Genomic DNA, 22,937 nt, shown 5'->3' with positions numbered 1-22,937 from the left:
GTGCCCCATTGCAACATCACCTTTGCACTGTGGCAACCTGTCTCCTCTGTCCCAAGCATCGATGAGGGGCTGAGCCACCAACTCACTTCTTTCCGTTCTCCAGGGCTGAGGACCTGCTTTCCGGTCCCCCCACTTGCCCCAGCACAGTTAGGTGTGGATTCTCCTTAGAGTGTAAGCCTGGCACAGAGAGAGTAGACACAGAGAGAAGCGTAGAGCCACTGATTTCCTTCTGTATTTGTTTCGTAGGAAAAAAAAGGAATTATGAGTACTGAGCCTGAAGAAAGCAAGAATAAGGGAGGATTTCATGAAACTTCAAGTTTATAAACAATGTTCTACACGTCAATTCTCCATTTTGTGAGCTAGAACATAAGGAAAAGGCCCCAAATTGAAGCTAGAGGCTTGTAGGTTAGACTAAGAAATCATATGTGACCTAAAGGGACAAGACACACTAGGAGGTGATGACTGAGTGTCCTCTGTCACAGAGGTTTTCATGCTTAGCACAGGGTGGCTTATGGCCTCCTTGCCCAGAGGCAGGAGGGTAGATCAGAACACAGCTGGATATCACTCACAGGCTAAAAGTCTTCCTTGTATTGTTTTCCATTTGAAAAGCTATTATTGGCACATGCCTGTGGGACACACACTTGACTAGTTCTCATAAAGTGTTGAAAGGTTACCTTGAAATGTATGCCTTTTCCCTTTAGGTTTTGGCACTGGTGTGTAACCTGAGGCAATGGCACAGAGTTGTTTGGTGGGTTCTTCCTGTATGAAACTAGATTTGACCCACCCAGAGAGTAAATACTCACTCTCAACCTTATGAGCACTGAGTGCTACCAAAATGAGCTCATCTATTGTTTCCAAATTGATAGTCACCCACTGAGTCATACATGCAAGTGAATTCCTCAGACCTGGCTGATCACAGCACGCGAGGGCTGATGGTAAGCTAGACTCAGAGGCTGCCTGCGCCCGTGGAGCTTATGTTTTCCTAAAGGAGACAGAGAGGAGATAAATAAATAAGTGAGATAATTTCAGAGAGTGACGGATGTTGTGATAGAGAATAATAAGGGCTGGGAGGTGGACTGGGGTGTTGGGAAGGACTTTACTGGAGGTGATGCTAGATTGAGGAACAGAAGGTGAGAGAGGATCTAGCTGGGTAAAGAGGTAGGAGATGGGTCTTACAAAGGTCTTGGGGTAGAAACCAGTGTGGAGTGTTCGGTAAAGAGGAAGGAAGCCAGTGTGGCTGAAATGAAATAAGCAAGGGATTGAATGGTAGGAAATGAGGTTTGAGAGAAGCCAGAGTCCAAGGCTTGTCAAGTTTTGAAGGCCATGACACCGAGTTTAGATGTATTCCATGTCCATGGTCATTCAGCTTAGGTCTTTGTGTGATGTTCTCACTAAGGTTATATCTTAAGGATCCATGCATTTAGTACTGGTGGAGGGCACTGACGGGTTTAGCCAGCCTCCTCCTTTACAGGCAAGGAGGCCTGGAGAGGGACAGTGACTTACCTGCCCCAGGCTCTTATACATTCTTGGGAGTAGCCCATCTAAGACTCATTTTACCACTACCACAATATAGAAGGGTCTCACTTTGGGAGGGTGAGGAGGGATTGTCTGAAATCTGAATCCAGGCAGGGCACGCATTAGAATGTTTGGGATTGGGGTAAAGGAAGCAGAGATGCTCAGTCCAGAACTGGGACCCAGGAAGGCCAAGGCAGCTAGCCGGCAAACAGAAGGGAAGCAGCAAGCTGTCTGGGTTGCCAGGTGGAGAAGAGTAAGAAGCCTGGACCTCAGTGGGGGAGAGTGGGAGATGGAATCTGTTTTTCTGTGTCTTCTGGGAAAACCAAGCAGTGGGAGGAATAAAGAATATTTTCCATTTTAGCCACAAATTACACTGCATTCTGTCCTGGGCTTCAGGCATGCCTGTAGACTTAGGTGCTGTGCCATATGACTGCCTCATGCCCCTTTGCCAAGATTCCCCTCCTAGATTGAGGCCCTGTCCCTAAATGTATTTATCTGTCTCTAGACTCTCTACATGGCTCTGGGAGTCAGTCCTGGGCAAGCCTACAGGTCTGAGGGGCAAGACTTGGAGGCTCAGCCTGAGAGGCCGTTTGTGCTTGGGCTGTGGGGACCAGGACCATTCTGGGGGCTGACATCAAGGTGACAGGAGCTATGGGGGACTCAAGCTCAGTGAAGGGAGGGGTATGTGGTCACAAGCTGGCCTCACTCCTCTGGTCAGGCCATGAAGGCTTCCTGGAAGAGGAGCTACTTTAGAAGAGAGAACTAAAGAGAGAGAGAAGATGGTGAAGTTGGTGGGGATCTCTGTTCCTGGAGTAGGTCTTGTTTGTGAGAGGTCTTGAAGGCTCCCTCTGGAGACAGAGCATTGAGCAGCTGTGTCTGAGGGCAGAGTGGGATCAGAATGGCAGAATGAGGTCATACAGGATGGCTGTGTGGCTTTGGAACAGGAACAGTGGCTCCTGGATCTGTTCTGTGGGTAGCATTGCCCAACTTGAAGTGGGGGTTTCCTTGTCACTTTGACAAGGAAACTTCACCCAATGTGTCCCACTTAGGGCCAGGGTCTCTGGCGGATGAGACAATAATAATGATGATGATAATAATATTAGGTAACAAGCACTGGGTTCTAACTATATGCCAGACATGGCTCTGTGCATGTTCCTATGTGTTAACTCAGTTCACCTTCACAGCAGCAATCTTAACTATTAATAGTTGGTTTATTGTTTAAATAGTTGTTTATTATTGTTTAATAGTTGGCACTATTTTCAATCTCATTTTTAAGGATGAGAAAATTGAAGTATAGAGAAGTTGGTAACATGTGGTCAATAAGTATTCAAGCTGAGAGTCCAACCCAGGCAGCTGCCTCCAGGCTAGACTACACTGCAAATTTCCTGGGGTACCACTGGCTCCCCCAGCCAGGATGCCGGGATGCTCAGCTCTAGCAGGGAAAAAGAAAAAGGAGATGAGAGAGGGAGAGAAAGAAGATAAATGAGCAAAGAATGTTTTTTCTCCAATGCAATTTCATGGCCCCGTTTCACAGATTGCTGGCCCCAACCCTGAGCCTCACTATCTTTTTCTTTGTTTTCTTCAACATATATCCGGAGGACTCTGGAAATTCACAACATAACTCCTATCAGTTTATGGCTTTCATTCATTTAGTGAAAGTTACCCAAATTCCATCTCTGCCCTCTAACACATGCTGTCCTGTGAGTGGCTGAATGTATGACATTGGCTGCCTCAGTTACTAATTTCCACATGAAACTGCACTGAGGTGTTCCCCACACCCAGGGCAATTGATACACACAATGGGCCAGCTCAGGAAAACGCATAAAACTCCTTCACCCTGAGATCTGCAGCTACACGCGATCAGGCTGTGTCCCCTCTCCTTCTCCCAGAGCCGAGGAGTCCCTGGGTTTTCCTGGACTTTTGTCTTTGACAGTGTCCCAAGGACCCTCCAATGGAAAAGTACCTTGCCCTTCTTCTCATTGTCCCTCTATCCCCAGTTTTCCGCCCCCTCAACCCACCATGCTCCAGGTTTTCTGTGTATTCGTGTCTCCTCCAGCCAGCCACGTCAGATAATGATACATCATGGAGGCATCCAGCACAGGAACCTCAGGAGCGGCGCTTGCTCAACTTTGAGAGCTTGTATTCTTGGTGACGATACTGGAACAAACTACTGCCATTTGACCCTTATTCAGACACAGTTGAACCTGGATCAAGACTTTAATCTTCTGCCTAATCCCTGGTTTAAGTCAGTCTCTCAGTCCTACTCCTCCATGAGGCCCCTGTCTGGGACCAGCTCCCATGTGTCACACAATTTAACTAGCCCTGGTTTACCCAAGTCATTATGGGAAACAGGTAGTTTCTCCAAATGATTTCCTTAAGAAACCCCACCTAGGCACTGCAGACCCTCCCCATTTTCAGTCCTCCATGGTGTTGCCTGTGACAGAAAGGGGTTTGGTTTCAGTTAACTCCAGGCTGAGAGAAGACCTCCATATGCTGTAATAGTTGGATTCCTTGTCTCAGAAAATCAAGGCAGACCAAGTGTCCCTTAAGACAGAGATGAGGAACTGTCAATCTTATTCTGACCTAGCATTGCCCACAGGAGTTCTAATAATATGTAGGTCATGCCCTGCTTGCCTCTTTGCCCAGAGAGGGACTTGGTGAGGCTGGTTAAAGGTCACCAAGATTTGTTTTCAGAGTTGACGTCCGTGAACGTTGATTGCGCAAACATTTTTCGAGCTTACACTGGTACCTGACACTGTGCTTAAACACCAGGTACATGAAGATGAATAAAGCATGGCCTCTGCTCTCTGGAGGTGGCAGTCCACGAGGAGGAAAGACAAAAAAGTCAATAGTTATAGCAGAAGGTATGAGACTGGAGATGCGTAGGGCCTGAACTATGGCATTGGCTGTCGAAAAGAGAGGAGGGGCAATTCAGTAGAATGTTTAAGGAAGTGGACTCTGTCAGACTTGGGACTGATTGAGGTGAGTATGTGGGAGGAAATAGCCTAAGTAAATACTTCAGTTGCAGGCTTTCCCTGCTCAAAGGGTCATGGTTCAGTTCACTGAGTTAGGGGATATAAAAGAAGAGGAGAAAGGTTTAAGGGGCAAGATGATCCATTCTTCTGGGGCATTTTGAGCTTGGGACATTCCACTAAAGATGTCCACTAGACAGCTGGACAAATGTGTTTGGAGCTCAGCTGGAAATCTGAGCTGGTGATAAAGATTTGAGAGTCCTCAACAGGTGGGTGGTCAGTAAAGCCATGATTTTACCCGCGAAGGGATAATTTCATGAAGGAGGCTAGTATTAAACTCTGCTTCAACCCAGTGTTGCCTCCAACTTCTTGAGCAAGCAGACTGTAGCAGCTCTCACTCCTCTTACCTCCCATCCACTTTCTCATGGTCTGCAGTCCTGGTTTTTCTCCACCATTCACCTGAAAATTTTGACAGGTCACAGATGATCTTAATGGCGATTTCAAATGGATGCTTTGCTGCTCTTGGCTTACTTGATTTCTGTCAAGAAGACCTGCATTCTCTTCTTGAAACTTCCCTCCCTGGGCTTTGGTGGCACTACTCTCTTCTAGTTTCCTTCCTATGCTGTGGCTACTTTTTGGTCTACTTATTTTTTAGATGACGGAGCCCTGCAGAGGCAGCATTATTTAAAGTGCAGGGTGCTGGACTCAGACAAGGGGATTCCAGGCTGCAACAATGGACCAAGTTCCTCAGCCTTCTGAGCTCGCTTCCCCCAGCTATAAAATGGAGACAATAATCATGACTTCAAGGGTTATTGCAAGAAGAATTGAATGGGAGATGTCTCAGGCACTTAGCTGATTGTCAGTCACATTGTAAGCAATTTAAAAGTGGTGTTTGTTGTTTGGTGTGTTTGTAGGCTAGATGGCAAAAACCAGCGGAAAGGAAATTGTTTAATTATGGTTACCTAAATGTGGTCCCTTAACCAACAGTATCAGCACCATCAGCACCAGTATTACCTGGAAACATGTTAGAAATGCAAATTCTCAGGCCGACTCCAAACCTGCTGAATCCATGTCTTTGGTGGCACCCAGAATCTATTCTAACAAGTCCTATAGGTGAGTTTGAAAATGCATGCTAAAGTCTGAGAACACTGGTTTAAAATAAAGAAGAGCAAACTCCTTGAGGAGATGGTGAGATTCGCAAAGGTCGAGACAGGCAGTCAACAGGAGGGGGAAGACATCTCTCCGAACAGACAGGAAGCTCAGATGAGTCAATCTTCTCCCTGCCTAAAACCCTGCTCTGTCCACACTCCTCTCTTGTTACACTGAACCACTTGTTAGGGCTATGTTGTGACAGCTCAGTGCTTTTGCACATGGCTCTTTCTCTGGAATACCTTCATCTCTCTTTTCATCCTGGAAAACTCTTATCATCCTTTAATCACAAGTAAAATGTCTGCTCATCTTTGAAGTCTTTCCTTATTCCCCTAGGCAGGTAGTCACTCCCTCCTCCGTGTTCCCTGACATGTGTCATATCATGTTGCAATTTATGTTCATCTTTCTCAGTTTCTTCCACTAGATAGGGAATTCCTTAAAGGCAAAGAATATGAGCTATTTTTGTGCATATCACTAGTGCCTCGTGCAAGAACAATGCTGAGCACACAGCTGATGTTCAGTGAATGCTTCCTGTATAGAAACAGGAGTACTAACAACTCACAATTATACAGAACTTAAAATTTTCCAAGAACTATCACATATGTGGTATACTCATTGAATGCTCAGTAGGGCAAGTTTACCAGTCTTCCCATAAGAGATGAGGATGGGGGCACAGAGAAATTAGATAATATGCCCAAGCTTGCTTAGCTAATAAAGAGGTAGAGACGGGGAATGAAGCCCAGGTCTTGCATTTACAAATCCACTGTTTTTTCCTCTCCTTGACACTGCCCCTGAAATATTTGCAGGAACATAGGCTCGTTGTATGAACAGTCTAATAGAAACAGGTCTGACCTTGTGTATTCCTAATCACTTGTTATCAGCTGGAGGTGGTGGGGCAGATGATGATGATGAAGCTGCTGCTGCTGCTGCTGTTTAGTTTCCTGCCCCTGTAGGCCTCTCTAAAGAAAGAGGACCACAGCCTGCTCCCACGGAGGCCCAATCCAGTTGTTCCCCAAGCATGATGCTTACTGATCACCAGGCATTTTTCATCTTTGTTCTTCTTTTTTTGGTTCAGATTAATCTGCATTGTTTAACATTGGTATGACTGAGCATCTCTTCTCCAGAGCCTTGCTTTAAGTATATCCAGAATATAACAATCTGGATTAAATCCCAGGGGGAATCTGTAGATAACTACCTTCTCAGGAGGTGGAGTGTAACTCCCCACCCCTTAAATGTGGGCTGCACATAGTGACTTCTGTCTAAAGAGTAAAGCACATAAGGGGAAAAAGAGTGACTTTACAGTAAGGCAACCTGACGAACACTACCTCCACCAAGCCATCCAGGTTGACATCATCAGTGACAGGTCATATTACAGACTGTACCCTTGATAAGATGTGATGACAATGGCACTTTACCTCTGTGGTCTTCCTCCCCAAAACCCCATAACTTCAGTCTAACTTTGAAAAAACTTCAGACAAGCCCATATTGAGGAACATTCTAAAATTACTTGACAAGTACTCCTTAAAGCTGGCAAGGTCATCAACAACAAGGCAAGTCTGAGAAACTGTCAGTCTAGAGGAGCTAAGGAAACATGATGACGAAATATACTGTGGGATTTCGGATGGGGCCCTGGAACAGAAAAAGAATATTAGGTGAAAACTAAGAAAATCCAAATAAAGTAAACTATTTAGTTAATAATAATGTACAATATTGATTCATTGGTTGTGCAAAATGTACCCATGCTAATCTAATAGGGAAAACTGGATGCAGAGTATATATACACATATATAAATGAGATATATATGTATATTCTCTCTACCATCTTGGAAGCTTTTCTGTAAATCTAAAACTATCCTAAAATAAAAATTTTATTTAAAGAGAAGAAAGGAAGTAGAGGAAGGAATTCGCATGTTACTGGTGAAAATGCAAAGTGGCTCAGCCATTTTGGGAAACAGTCCCTCAGCTGCTTATAAAATCAAACATACACTTACCCTATGACTCAGCGATTCGTGTTTACCTAAGTGAAATGAAAACCTATGCTCACACCAAACCTGTACACAAATACTTATAACAGCTTTATTCAGAATCTCCAAACACCGGAAACAATGCAAACGTCTCTCAGCTCGTGACCGGTGCGTGAACTGTGGTGCATCCATCCAGTGAGACACTACGAGCAACGGAAGGGAGCAAACCCCTGGGGATGCAGCATGGATGAGTCTCAAATGCGTTGCGCTAAGTGAGAGCAGTCAGCTCAAAAGGCTTCACACTGTGCGAATTTACTTCTATGACATTTTGGAAAAGGCAAAACTAAAGGGGCAGACAGCAGATCTTGCCGGGAGCTGGGGATTGGGGGAGGAGACGGACTACAAAGGGACATGGAGGGAAACTGAATGTGATGGAATTGTTCTACCTCCTGATTGTGGTTGTGGTTGCACAACGTACATGTTTAGCAAAATGCACAGAACTGCGCGTTAATAAAGGTGAATGTTACTATATGTAAATTATATCTTAATTTAAAAATGAAAAAAAGACCCCAACTCGAGGGTGACTGCCCACTTTTAGAATTGCTCTCCAAGGGATTTGTTGAATAGTATTCTCACCTATTGAATTTTCAGTGATCTCATTTCGAAGCGTTCAGTTTGCCACCTGTGGTTTTACGTGAACGTCACTGGGTGACTTGCTGTTTGAAGACTTGGAAGTGGTGGCCGTAGTCCAGGGACAGACTCCAGACAGTAGAGACAAAGAAACAGGCACAGACCACAGCTGGGGCCGTGTCCTGACAATGGTGACGTCAGCTGTGTGCTTTGATATAATCACGAGCTGGTTAGACCTTACTTTGTATGACATCTTATAGTTGACGGAGCTCTCTCGCAGCAGGAACTCATGTGGTCCGCACAATCCCTCTGCCACTTAGGTGGGACAAGTGTTGTCATCTCTGTTTAAAAGGAGAGGGAGGCGCCAAGACTTCTCACCTCTCTGTGCAGGTGTACTGGCTGGGCCCTCTCCACAGGTTGCCTAATTAATACAAAATGCATGGTAATTTGGCGTGATAGATGTTACCATTTTACAGATCAGGAATATAATTACTTTATAGATAAGGAAACTGAGGTTCTGGGAATTTCGCAAGGTTGCTTGGCCAGTAAGTATTAGAGCCAAGAATTCAGCTCAGATGTTCTGGTTCCAGGTCTACTCCTCTTGCTATTCTTCCATGGCTTTTATGCAGATGTGGTTATTAATGGTGTTTTGCCATGAATCTTCACATCTTTGACGTGCCAGTGAGTGGAGAGTCTTAATTAGCCTCCATCATCAGAGCCAGTGATTATCCGTAGGCTTCTTTGCTCCCTGTCATCTTTATTAGTGACTTTGGGAGCTTGGAAGGCAGGCTGTGATCTTTGTGTTTCTCCAGGCCTCTTGTGTTTGGATAGTGTCTGGATGGATGAGAAGTGTGTGTGTGTTGGAAGCTATGACTTCCAGAAAAAAGGGCTCATCGGTATAAACATGAGAGGGGGAGATTTTTCAACAAACGCCAAAACATCTATATCAAAATGAGTATTTTTCTGTAAGATAGCTGCTTTAAGAGACATCCAATTCAATTGCTTTTTAGTTATGTCTCGTTTTTGTGTAAAATAGTAATACCACCATCCTTACCAAAGTTGGGTCTGAAATCCCTTCCCTGTTTCCTTAGTGGTCTCTGAGCTCCCTCTGGGCAGGGCTGGGCCTGCTCCTCACTGTGTCCCCAGGATCCAGACACAAAGCCCAGTCCATCCAAGGTGCTCCAGACTGTGTTTGTTGAGGGGAACCAAACCAAAACTCATTCTCCAGGACAGAGTTGTCACTTCAGGGTAGAGGCTGGTCTAAAAACATCTCATCGTCCTTGGCCCTTGGCCTGAAAGAGGTTGACAACTACCTGGCAAGAAACCTTAGCCAAAACCATCGCAGAGCCATACTACCCCCAGGGGTTTGTTAGGCATCTCACACAATTGTCCTTTTTCCTTTGCGCCCACTTCATTTGGGGCCATATTTCCTGCTTCTCTGCTTGTACTTACTTCTCTTTACCCCATTTCTCCCAGGACTGTATAACTCTACTCTTAGGGCCACTCTGAACCCAGTCTCACCTTATTCACTGGTGTTTCTCGCCCTCATCTCATGGACCAAGCATAAGTTTTTTCTCCCTCTCTTTGCTCTGCTCTTTTACCAGGGAGCCCCACTGGGGAGAAACGGGTAACATGGAACCTATTAACTGGACTATTCTCTTCCCTACTCACCGCTGATATTTCAGAATGTACCTGGTTTGCTGGAGTTTAAGGCAGAACTTCTTATCTCTAGACCAGAGGGCAGAAAAAGAGTCAGAGAATCCTCAAATCCTTCACTGTAATTAGGGAGGCCTCGGGAAGAGCCCCACCATGCATCTCCATATTTCTTTTCAGAGTCTCTATTGAGTGTTATTACCCACCTGCCCATCTTCAGTTTTCTGCATCAAAATCGTAGAGGAAAATACCACTAGTGTAAATGAAACTAAGAATTAATATGAAAGAAAAAAGAAAGAAATGCTGCTCTCTCTTAATGTTTGGCCTAATTTAGAAGAATATGAATGAGTCTTGTTCTAGTCCCAATAGAAATAAGTTTATGTGCTCCTGCCAGTCAGAACGGTCACAACATGTATTTATTCTCATTGTGCAATGGAAAGTCTGCTGGGCTAGCAGTCTAGAGACCTGATTCTATCACTAAGTCTATGAAAAAGTAAGTATCCCTGTTTACATCATCTGTAAATGAAGGTGCTGATAACTAAATGACTTCAGCCTTAACACTCATTTCCACCCCCATTTATTAAGCCAGCTCAGCCCTGTGCTCAGTTCCAGACATGCAATGAGATAGATGCATCATTCCTTTCCTCAAGGTCCCCACAGGCTCACTCCCAAGGTAACCCTCACTCCCAAACCAGCTAGTGATTCTCGAATCCTTGGAGTGTGTGGGTGCTCCCTGTGTTTCATTAGACTGTGAGCCCCCAGGGGCAGTGATTATATACACTTTCTTCTGTCTCCCCACCGAGCCTAGTACCAAAGTCTGCACACAGTGGGCACACAGAGGTTTTTGGAAAGAAGTCTTTTAGGCCAAGAAGGCCCTTAGTCTACAGTACAAGCTTTCAAGGCTAGATGGCACTGTTGCTAGCGCCAAATCAGGGATGTTCTGAAATAGTGGTGAGGAGGGAAGCGAAAATAGAGCCGGGCCTGCACATTCACTTGCTGAGTTTGGTTCAGACTCACTGCAGAAATGCAGAGGGACTCCCACCTTACCAGCAGAGGGCTTGGCCATCTTCATGGCATCTTCACAAACATGGCTTCGGATGGGCTTCACAACAACCTTGGCAGTAGGCAGAATACTGTATCAATTCTAAGTTTGTAGAACCGCAACCCAGAGAGATCAAGCACCTAGACTAAAGTTATACGGCAATTAATTGGCAAAAATTTTCAGCATTCATACCTTGTGGGCATCACCCCACCAAATGAGGGTCTGCAGAGAAGAAGGAGTGTGGTCAGTGATATGACTGTCCCAGGTTAGCGGCCTGGGTGAACCAGATCCAGTCTGAGGGGGGAAAGTTCAGATTCGCAGCCAGACTGACTGCAAAGCATCAGATTGAGCTGTACCTTGCAGTGTCTGCATCTGTGACCACAGAAGAACACAGCCATTGTAGAGGAAATAAGTAATACCACATAAAGGTTCTTTGAAGAATAAAAATTGTGGGTCGTTTGCACAATTATTAGGATCTAAGATCAGTGGTTGATGTTTTATTTAAAGGATAATCTATTTATAAGATGCTTCCCTGTAGTTGGGTTGTATCTGTCATTTGGCCGTTGCTTTATCAAGTGCACATGTTGCTCATTACAACAAAACAAAGAAAACCATCCTGTGCAGTAGGCAGGATAGGTGTCATGACTGTGCCCATTTTACAGATGAAGAAACAGAGGATCAGAAATGTTAAGAGACATGTCCAAGATCACACAGCTGATCTCGAATTAAAACTTCAGCCCAAAAGGAAGCTGAAATCAAATTTGTCCTCTTTTCACCATAGTTTTTCCAGGCTATACCAGCTCGTCTAGAAATCACAAAATTAGGAAGGGTATTATTGATATGGACAGTAAGGCATCAGAGACTAGAAAAATGCCCATTTAGAGATAGATAAATAATATGCAAATTAAATATAATAATATTTAGAATGATAAATAATATGCAAATTTATGCAGAATTGAGAGAAAATTAATATCTCTTATTTGTACCTTCTGATTATCTCTACCCTCCTCTTTCTCCCCAGGATGATGAAGATAAGCTGACCTGGAAAGATCGTTTCCCAGGTTACTTGATGAACTTTGCCTCCATCTTGTTCATGGTAATTTCCTTGAGGAACTATGCCTGCCTATGACTTACGCATGTTAGATCCTGTTCTGTGAACGCTGTGGTGTGTCATTGTATTACACTATGGGCATAGTGAGGGGTTAGTAAAGAGGAAGCCGCAGTCCTACATACAGGGGTAGGATCTTATCTGATAGTGAGTCCACGGCTGGTATCAGTTACCTGAAGAGGGGAAGGTGATTCCCCCAGACAGAAAACCAGAACTGGGAGGGGTTAGTGGTCTTCACTGGTTATAGGAGGGGCTTCTAGATTTCCAGAAAAAAGAAAAAGAGGGTAGAAGGGGGTTCTATCCTCCCAGCCTTGACCACAGATGTTTGAAGTTGGAACTTCCAGGGGGTGGGTTGTGAGATGGTGCCTTCCACACTGAGACAGACCATAACCTTGGAAGAAGTAACCAGGTAAGATGGCTGCAGAATTGTGAAGCCTGTCCGGGGTGCGAGCTGGCTCTCTCTAATGGTTTGTGGAATAGAACAGAGTCTGGAAGCCACAGGAGACAATCAGCCTGGGCTCTGTAGGCCTGGTTATTCAGCTTCCCTGTAGCTACTGTGTTTATTTTCCTTAGAGTTGGGGAAGGGCTTTTGGAAAGACCCAGCTGGTCTCAGCCGTGTCAGGGAAGGTGAGGACGGAGTCTGTGATTCGTTTTTAAGTCAGATCCGTAAACTGGTAGCAGATTGTTCTTGGGACCCAGGATGCGTGAGCTAACAGTTACTGAAGACGGAGGTCCTGACTGTAACTGAAGATGCAGTCCTCTCGGAGGGCTCACCTTGGGTCACTAAGTCATCTGCCCCCTTTTACGGGTAGACTCCTTCTGGTGTTCAAGACTGGAGCTTCTGTCTTACAAAGGAGACTTGTGTCCTTACAGCATCTTTAAACAGGACCACACGTTAGTTGTGGCTGGGAGAGGGATTGCTTACTCCAAAAATTGAGGCTGAAAGCATAATAATTTTCTGGACTTACTGGCCAGAGGTAACTCTGACCCCAGCCCGAGGTTATTATTGCCGTTATTATTGTCCTTCATTGAGGACAAGAACTGTGTCCTAGTCTCAGAAATTTAAAAGTGAGGGAAGCACCTAATTCAACTCCTCATTTTGCAGACGAAGTACAGAGGTGACGGGTGCCCTGCAAAACTTAGAAGGCTATGTTTGTTATCTTCTCACTGCTTAACAAAAGCAAGGCATGTAGAGTTTATTCAAGAATACGTGGGTAATTGCAATGTGTTAACCTGGAATGATATAAACTTTAATTTAGCACTTTGAAGCCTCCCACAATGTACATATTGATGTCAAAGAGTTTATTCATTCATTCAAGAAATATTTAGGGGCCAGCCCTGTGGCTGAGTGGTTAAGTTCTCACGCTGTGCTTCAGTGGCCCAGGGTTTCCCCTGTTCGGGCCCTGGGTGTGGACCTAGCACCGCTCATCAAGCCATGCTGAGGCGGCATCCCACATAGCAGAGCCAGAAGGACTTACAACTAGAATATACAAGTATGTAATGGTGGGCTATGGGGAGAAGAAAAAAAAAAAAGGATTGGCAACAGATGTTAGGTCAGGACCAATCTTTTTTAAAAAAAAGTTTGTAAGTGGAATGATTCTCTTAAAAAAAACAAAAAAGAAATATTTAATGGGTGCCAACTATGTACTTGTCACTATTCTTAGGCATTGGGGATAGAGCAGAAAATAAAATAATCCCTCCCTTAAGGAGTTTATAGATAACAAATATGCCCTTAAATAAGAAAGTAGATAGTAACATAGACGTCTATCTCCAGTAGTGGTAGGGTAGGATATTTGTAACATCTCATCTTGCTGAAAATAACAAAACAATTTGGATAATATATTTTTCAATCTTCTGAAAGCCTCCGAGGGCCGACAGGATAGTAGGGAACTAGGCTAAACGCTAAGGGAAATGGGAACCGAGGAACCACAGACCCGGGCACTAATGCTGCTTCTACCTCGAGGACGTCTTCCCATCTAGGCGAGCTTGAGCTTTGGTTTTGGTGGTTTTATGGGGCAACGAGGATAGAAGTCATGAGGTATGGCTGGCTCAAAGTAGAGATTCTAAGAGGAAGTCCTCACCAAATTTAATTGGAAATTTAAAGGGCTGTGCTCTCAGAATAAAGATGAAATAGAACTAAACCCACCTCCTCCCTACTTATGGGACTGCAGAGAAAATTATGTTCTAAGTAGAACAGGGAGGAAAAGGGAAACAAAACCCTGTCCCTGAGAAGTGGGCATGGGAAATGCCCATTGTGGATTTGCAGCCTGGCTCATCACATGAGAGGGCCAGGGAGCCTCAGGGTGTGAACCTGGTCCAGGACTAGGAGTGCTTCCACGTGCCCAGCAGAAGCAAATACGAGTTCTCCCTGTGGGGAGCCATATTTATGCTAGGCTTCAAAAAGTCCTCCAGAAGAATTTTTCAAGGGCAATGAAGAGAATAGAGTCAGCAATAACCAATTACACAAGAAGCTAAAGCACCATAAGAAAGAACCAGTGGAAATAGACAGCAAAGACTAAAGATATTGAAATATTAGTCACAGGTTAAAACATTAATCTTGAAAATATCTGCAAAGAATAAGAAACTATTTGAAAGACTTGAAAACACCACTAAATCTGCTAGAAGTGAATATTACAATACATATAATAATGAATATATCTAACATATATTATGATAAATATATATATGACCATGGATAGGCTTAATAGCAAATTAGACACAGCTGAAGAGATAATTTGTAAACTGCAACACAGGTTAGAAGACATTATCCATAATGCAGTATAGAAAGGCAAAAGATGGAAATACAGAAGAGAAATCAAAATAGAGTGAGAAGATTTAACATATATTTAATCGCACTACTAGAAAAAGAGGAAAGAGAATAGTTAGTGAATGAGATATAATGACTGATGGTTTCCCAATCTTCTACAGAATTCCAACCCACAGGTCAAAGAAGACCAATGAAACTCAAGCAGAAAAAAGGAAATCTACATCTAGATTCATCACAGTGAAAACATAGAATATATAAGACACTAGAAAAAGCTCAAACAAGGTCAGAAATCAAAAGACAAACTACCTTCAATGAAGAGACTATTAGACTGACTGTTGATTTCTCAGAGCAATTGGAAGTCAGAATGCAGTGACACACTCTCTAGATGTGCTGAAAAGAAAAAATTGCTAACCCAGAATTGTGTCCCCAGGAGAAATATCATGTAGAAATATCATGAGGATAAAATGAAGATATTTATAGACAAACAAAAACTGAAAGTTTTCCACCAACTGCATCTTTCATGAAAGGAAATTCTAAGAATGTATTTCAGATGTGATCCCATATGGAAAACCATAGTTTTAAGAAGAATGAGGAGTAATCAAAGTGGTCAATATGTGGGAAAACCAATATGAACCTTGACTGTGAAGACAATGATGACGTCTCATGAGGTTAAAAATAGAGTAGAATTAAAATATACACAACAATAATATATAATTTGGGTGGGCAATAAATGGAACAATAACATTCTAAGGTTCTTATATCATCTCCTTGACTATTTATATGGAAGTGCAAAGACTAAGCATAGTCAAGACACTCTTGAAGAGGAATAAGGAGGGATGTGCTGCTCTATCAAATAGAAACATTAGAAAACAACGGTAAGTATGACAATGTGGTGTTATTGTGGGAAGAGATAATTAGATTAAGGCAACAAAACAGAAGATCAAGAGTTAGATCCATGCAAGTGGCACTGCATATGAGTGGAGAGAAAGGAGACCTGAAAGAATTTCATCATGGGGTGTAAAACAGAGAGAAGCCAAGAATGACTCTAAGGTTTTTATCCTGAGCCATGAAAAAGCTGGAGTTATTCTTGACTTAGAGAGGGAAGAATTCTGGAGTTGCTTTCTTGATAGATATAAATCTGGAGTTCAGAGGAGACATCCAAGCTGGGGACCTAATCGTGTAATCAGATGGTAGAGATGGTGTTTAAGGCCATGAGTTTGTATGAGATCACCAGGGAAATGAGAGCAGAGAGAGAAAAGGCCCAAGGACTGAGCCCCCAAGACACTGCAATGTTAAAGTTTGGGAGCATGAGGAGGAGCCAAAAAGAAGATTGAAAAGGAAAGCCAGGGAAGAGTGGGGATTCCTGGAAGCCAAGGAAGGATGGCAAGAGGGGAGGGCTATCTATTGTGTCAGATGCTACTGCTAGGTCAGGGGATGAGAGGACTGAAAAGAGAAGCTTCTCTGCTGTATGAGGGAAGAACTTGTATCGTCATCGTTAGCACTGTCAACAGCAGATAGATGACTGCATCCCCATTGACAAATACTGACAACTGGGTCAGTGATGGGTCATCTCCCCCAGAGTCTAGTTTTGTTTTTAATTCCATGGAGACTTCCTAAACCTAGATTGGAAGGTGGGAAAACTTTCTGTGTTGTTTAGAAATAATATATAATTATCTCTTCTTTTATCTCCCCTTTCCCAACCCCACCCAACTCCAAGTCTTGATGCAAATAAGATTCTGTATCAGAACCAAGAACTAATTGAAAATCGCACTATGCCTGGGGTCCTCCAGCTGTAACCAGCAAGTGGTGAGAACTGGCATGTGGGAGCAGGAGCTGGGAGTAGAACGGTGGGAATAGGGCAGAGCCCCGTTCAAAGTTCACAACTGTCCATCAGGTGCTCTAGGCTAGTCCTGGGTTAGGCTCATTGACTGAGAGAATCACTAACAGTGCTCATTTTTACTTTCAAAAATATTCCAGTTCAGACAACAAATTATATAGTCTGCACCTATTAATTTTAAAAAGTCCTTGTTTTGCACTATTCTCATTTTTTTCAAAAACCGCAACCGTCTAAAGAAAAGGACTTGGCGTTTCCCTAGAATAAGGTGTGGGGTGTGAGATAAAGAGGTCAGGATGGTGTTTATAAAAGATTGTTTTTGTTATGGAATCAGAGTAAGCCAAAGGCATCTACTGTCGAATATTGTCCCTCCTCCACGCCCTGTGACTCAACCTTGGCAGAAGATGCCGAGACCATGGCCATGAGGAAGGTTCTTCAGATGCCAGTCTGGCAGATCAGTTGCGGGTATTTTTCATGGGCTGATGAGGGCAAAAAAATGCCCTGGGGCTGTGTTCATCTTCCCACCTGTGGTACAGACCAGCATGGACAAAGGTGAATTTACTCTTTCTTCTCCAACTCAGTGTATTGAGCTAAAGTTTCTTTCCTTTTTGAATTAACCCTCTTTTTGTTTTCTTTTTATACGGGAAAGGATTCTCAGAGGCAATGTCCTTTCTCTAGAGCTAGGTGCCTGAGCTTTCTTCCTATGCCCATGACAGTCATTTACTTGTGCTTACTTCTTGGGAACCAGCCATCAGAAACCCTCCTCTGTCACTTGGGTTATTAGCCTCCTAGCCTGCTAACCGCTCTCCCTGCTTTTACACTGTGCCCTACAGCTCAGCAGGCTACTGACCTTTTTACAGTCTAGGTCAAATCATGTCACCCCTCTGCTCAAAACTCTCTAGAGGCTTCCCATCTCCTGAGGTGTAGAAACCGTCATCCTTGTGCTACAGGGCTGACCTTCCTCCTTGTCCACCCCGCCCCCATCTCCTGCTCCAGCTGCATCTCTGCCCCTTGCTCCGTCTACTTCAGCTCCCTCTGCCTGAAGCTTTCTCTCCTGTTTCCTCCTTTAGGTCCTTGCTGAAATGTCGCCTTCTCACCCAGGCCTTTCCTGACGAGCCTGTGTTAAATTGCAGCCTGTCCCTGTGCTCCTGTGTTGTGCTTCATTTGTTTCTATAGCATTTATCACACCAGATATACTACATAGTTTACTGTCTATCTTTCTCTGCTAGAAGATCAACTTCATGAGGGCAGAAATTTCCATCTGTTTTGTTCACTTTTATATCCTTGACACCTAGAACCGTGACTAGCACCTAGAAGGCACTCAAGACATATTTTCTGAATGACTGAATGAGAAAATAAATTAATTAAAGAGATGCCAGAGACAGCTTAATATGTCAATGATAAAATCATTAGTGTGTGCATTTTTTTGACTGGAGCTGCTGTCATGTGCCACGGCCTAGACTGGGCACTGTCCCCTGGTTCAGTAGAGGTGGCTTCTGCCTTGTGCATTTCTACTTTCTCCTCCTTATTCTTTCCTCCAAGCCTTTTCCAAAGGAAACTGTCAAAAAGCTGCTTCTGTGGAGTTTCTCTGTCTAATCCCCGTGCCCTCTGCTCAGAGCATAGCAGCAGCTGGTCAGCTGAGGCCTGTGACTCTGTGCAGCTTCTACCAGCCTCATCCTTGTGTGCATGCAATGGTTTTCTCAACTCTGCTTCAGAATGCACGTCCTGGAGGGTAGGGACCTGGCCAGCTCTCCTTCCTGTCTGTCTCGTAGTGTGAAATAGGAGTCTGGACTTGCTTCCATTGCAATTTGGCTACACCCAAAAGTAAAGCTATGGGATTAAAACACCATAAGTAACAGAGACAATGAAACTGTGACCATGTACACTGATCAGCAAATCTTTACCAAACTGGTTCCACGCGTGAGGCACCTCTTTAAAATGGCGTGAGACACAGAATGCAGCACAAGACTAATCCCTGCTTTTGGCCTAATTGGGGGAGACTGATCACAAACATGAAATATACCCAGCGTGTGGTTTGCACAGTGAGTGATTGGAAAATATTTGTTGAATTTAATTAAAAATTTCAATAATGCAGCCACAAGTGGTGAAAATAGTACAGGACTTAATGCCAAAAGACTGAGTTCTAATGACTCAGATGAGGTTATAGAGTGGAGCCATGCAGCATCGTTCAATTCCTGGGTGTCACTAAATCGCATCTACAAAAGGCATAGCTTGCATGATTGTTGCAAGGATTAGTGCTAGCTAAGATGTGCATTGAACAATGACATTGAGATGGCACAAATAGGTTACCTGTTGTTGATGATGTTGTTACCACCATTAGCATCTCAGCTTTGCCGTGTGCCCTCCAGACCTTGGACCAGTCCACTTGCTGCTTCTTGGGTCTCCGTTGCCTTATGCTATATGAGAGCAAAGGCTGGACATGGACGATCCCTAAATGCTAAAATTCCTTAATTCCTACCGTGACTCAGGAGACTAGGGTTGTAGTCGTGGCTTTGTGACCTTGAACAAATCACTTCACTTTCCACACCTCTTCCTTCATCTGCAAAATGATCATGGGACTGGGTTGGTACTCTCCATGCTTTTCCAGTTTTAAAATTGTGAATCTTGAGGTGCTTGTGAGAAACACTGAGGGAGAGGTTCAAATCCTGATTTCTATATAGCAGGATAGAAAATCAAGACCAGAGAAATTCAGATGGCACAGAATGGCTCTGGAGGGCTGGGGAGGAGCATGTTGGAGGCGGGGCCAGGCGGAAGGCAGGATGGGCAAAGGGCTTTCTTAAGTGAGTGGAGCAGTGCCTCTCCAGCTTGAATAGGCATCTCGTTAAAAGGCAGGTTGTGAGTCAGTAGGTCTGGAGTTGTGCTTGAGACTCTGATCAAGCTCCCAGCTGACGCGGCAGGTCTCCGGATCATACTCTGAGTGGCAAGAAGAGTGTTTCTTCCCCATTTGAGCAGCTGGGCCTCTCAGAGAAGGAGAATAGAGCTGATCTCCTCCCTACTCATCCCTCCATGCCCCACCCCCGGGACCCTAAAGCAAAGGATGTTTTTGCCATTGTTGCTTTTCCCAAGTCATTCCCCCATCACAATCCCAAAGGCACACATACGCTCGCTCACTCTTCGGTGCCCTGGCGTCCCCCGCCTCATCGATACTTCCATCGCTGGCCTTCACTGCAAAAGTGATTTTGGGGGAAAAGAATCTCACACCACATTTTCCAGGCCCTTAGTGTCTGGCAGTGACAATCCCAGAGGACCAGGAAGTGAAAATGTCTACATTGTTGGAGAGGGTGATGTCATGTCCAGGTTTTCCCACTTACATGGGAGTCATTCCTCCCTCGGCCTGGAGGCTGGGCCTTCTGCTGCTCCGGCCTGACACTGCACCAGAAGAGGGGCCTCCCACAGGGTGTTTTTCCCATCTAACCTCTCCTCCACCCTGACATACATGCATGCATGCACATATACATGCACACACGTGTGCACACACACACACACACCCTCCTGCCACCCAGAGAACTGCCTTCCTGCCTTCTTACCAAGGGCTTCTTTTTTCACCCCATGGCCCACAGGGCAAACACTACTATTCGTAAAGCACACGGGAGGAACAGCTGAGGCTGCCACCAGTACTCCCCAGGCATCAGCACCCCCGGGCACCCTGAAGACGTCCATACCTTGACATGTCTGCAACCCATTCACCATTTGCAGCCCACAGTGTCACTCACACTGCTTGCAAAGCACTGCCCAAGACAGAGTTCCCTCCCCTCCCTTTCCCTCCCCTCCCCTCCTCTCTCCTCTCCTCCTCTCCCCTCCCCTCCTGTCTAGGGAGGGGATGTGGGGTCAGGGGCAGTTTGTTTCATCAGAGGGAACCTTTTGCCTGTCCTATTTTCTCCCCATGTTCTCCACTTAGCCCTTCACAGCCAGTGCTGCCCCCATTCCCAGACCCCAGAAGCAACAGGACCTGAACAGTGTCCTTTGCAGAAAGAATTCTAAGAAAGAGACTTCACTTGATGGAGACAAATTCGAATTTTGCTCTGAGTAGATTCCACCCCTCGCAGTTCCTTCTCCTCCCTCTGCCCTCTCGAAGGCTCACTCAGGGCACTTTCTTCTCCTGACATCCTTGTGCTTTGTGCAGATGGCCCTTCCTTGGCTGTGATGGGAGAGGAGAGGGAGCTGCCTGGGAGAGCGCCTCATTACTCTTAGGTTCTAGAAAGAGGAAATGGGGGGTCCCTTTGAGGTCAAGTGCCTGGTAAACTTTCCTTTTAAACACAGCAGCCAGAGATTTCTGCACCAAATGAGAAATCTGAGTCCTCCATTTCAAATTGCTTGGTAGAGAAATTTAGAGTGATATTTTATTCGCCCTGAGGACTAAGAGTCTAAATCTCTTATTTCTGATTTCTCCCCGTTTTCTCCTCTGGGCAGTCTTCCCACACCCACCCCATTAAGCTCGAACTCACCCTTTCTCAGCTCATACCCCTTCAATGGCTCCCTATTTCCTTTCTTTGAAGGCCCACTTTAAATTCCACTTGCTCCACACGTGTTACAGAACCGGGTTCACTTTTGCCTGCTGCCCAGAAGGCCAGACACTGAGACGATGAGATTGAAGCAGCGAGAGGGTTTACTCACAAGGCAGCCATGTGAGGAAGCCAGAGCACGAGTCTCAAATCTACTTCCCCAAAAATAGGGACTCAGGGATATTTATGGGATGGGGGGCAAGGTGGTCTGAAGTGTGGAGAGAGGTGGTTGGAGGTGAGGACAGGTGAGGGAATTGATGATCTACGCAAGCATAGTCAGACTTCATGTCTCTTCATGGGACCCATGTTCGCAAAATGGCGGCATGAGCATGATCTGAGGGTGGAGTTTTTAGCCTCTTGACGTCAAAAGGTCGCCTATTGGACATCTGCGTGAGCCTAGTTGATGGGTTGGTGGTCTCGACCGGCCTGGGGTGGACAAGGAGTTCTAATTCCTGAAAAACAGCTCAGACACCCATTACCATGGTGACCCAGGCTCCAGGGAGATGTTGTCTATAGGAGCCTAGTGGGAGGCAGACAGCATAGTGCCTAAGCAGCACAGTTAACAGTGGGCGGGTTAAACAGCTAAAAGCTACAATCAGTAATTGCAAAAAGGAAACAAACCTTTAGTTCCTAGCTACTTAATCATCAATGGCTAACTCTTTGCCAGTTCAGCTGTTCCCTGACCACCCGCATCTACTTGCCCCACTGTACTCTCACTTCCTTTAACGGCTACAGTCTTCATTTACCACTTAATTCATTCTCGGTTATTATTTACTATGGTTTAATAGGAGTTCACTTTATCTTCGTAGTAGACTGAAAGCTCCCTAATTAAAGAAATCATGTGTGTGTTGTACATGCCACAGTCTCCAGCGTTTCCATCCTTAGTTTTCGTGGTGTGTCATCGGCCATTTAGAATCTGATAGAAAATGGCAGCCGTTCTCTCCTGGAAAACGCACCCACACTGAGAATTTGCGTGGGAGTTCAGAGAGTCTGCAGTTCCTTTGTTGCGCACCCATGGCCTCCAGATTAATACACTTGACACAGCAGATAGTACTGTTGGCTGAGCAAATAACAGGTGCTCAATAATTGTCCGCTGAGGTGTGACTCTCCCTATTTGTCCTGAACAGATTGCCCTGACGTTCTCGATTGTCTTTGGGGTCATTGTGTATCGGATCACCACTGCAGCTGCTCTGTCTCTCAACAAGGCCACTCGCTCCAATGTCCGGGTGACAGTGACAGCAACGGCGGTTATCATCAACCTCGTGGTCATCCTCATCCTGGACGAGATCTATGGTGCCGTGGCCAAGTGGCTCACCAAAATCGGTACTGTGTCACCAAACCCCACGTTTGCCCTAGGCTCCTGTGAATGTGGTCAATTCACTGTGTGCAAGGGTTTGGGTGGTAAAGACCCAAAGTGAATAAAAGGACAGGAAGGAGACGTTTCGTGCAGTGCGTTTTAGTTGGATAAATGAGTAAGTACAGTAGTTCTCTGCTTGTAGGGCCTACCAAGGGCCTCCCCTCAAGGCAGAAATCCTTCCTGTGACATTCTCTGTCAATAGTCCTCCGGCCCAGGTCCTTTGCCTCACTTTCCCTTGAGGATAATCCACAGGGTCTATTCTTTGTAGCCAAACCTAGAGGCAAGACAGGTTCAGCATTTCCTGTTAAAAACTGCAGAGTGTTAGCTCCCCTCATTTTCCCAGCAGTGTTTATCAAGTTGGGAAAGCCTCTCGACACTTGAGCCTGAGGGTCTTATCTATGCCCATATTGTCAGAGGCCCAGA

General features: G+C 45.0%; 1 protein-coding gene across 3 annotated transcripts in view; it reads left to right on the top strand.

The window, feature by feature from the left end:
- The window catches only part of ANO2 (anoctamin 2), a 334,494-nt gene that overhangs the window by 237,251 nt on the left and 74,306 nt on the right, over positions 1 to 22,937 (top strand). For all 3 annotated transcript variants that reach the window (XM_070494504.1, XM_070494502.1, XM_070494503.1), the window contains exons 15-16: positions 11,947 to 12,021; positions 22,285 to 22,480. In XM_070494504.1, the coding sequence (XP_070350605.1) occupies positions 11,947 to 12,021; positions 22,285 to 22,480 (271 nt within the window). The remainder of the gene's footprint in view (positions 1 to 11,946; positions 12,022 to 22,284; positions 22,481 to 22,937) is intronic.

Source organism: Equus asinus, chromosome 22, assembly GCF_041296235.1.
Source record: "Equus asinus isolate D_3611 breed Donkey chromosome 22, EquAss-T2T_v2, whole genome shotgun sequence".
Lineage (NCBI taxonomy): Eukaryota > Metazoa > Chordata > Mammalia > Perissodactyla > Equidae > Equus > Equus asinus.
This window is presented reverse-complemented; position numbering and strand designations above follow the sequence as displayed.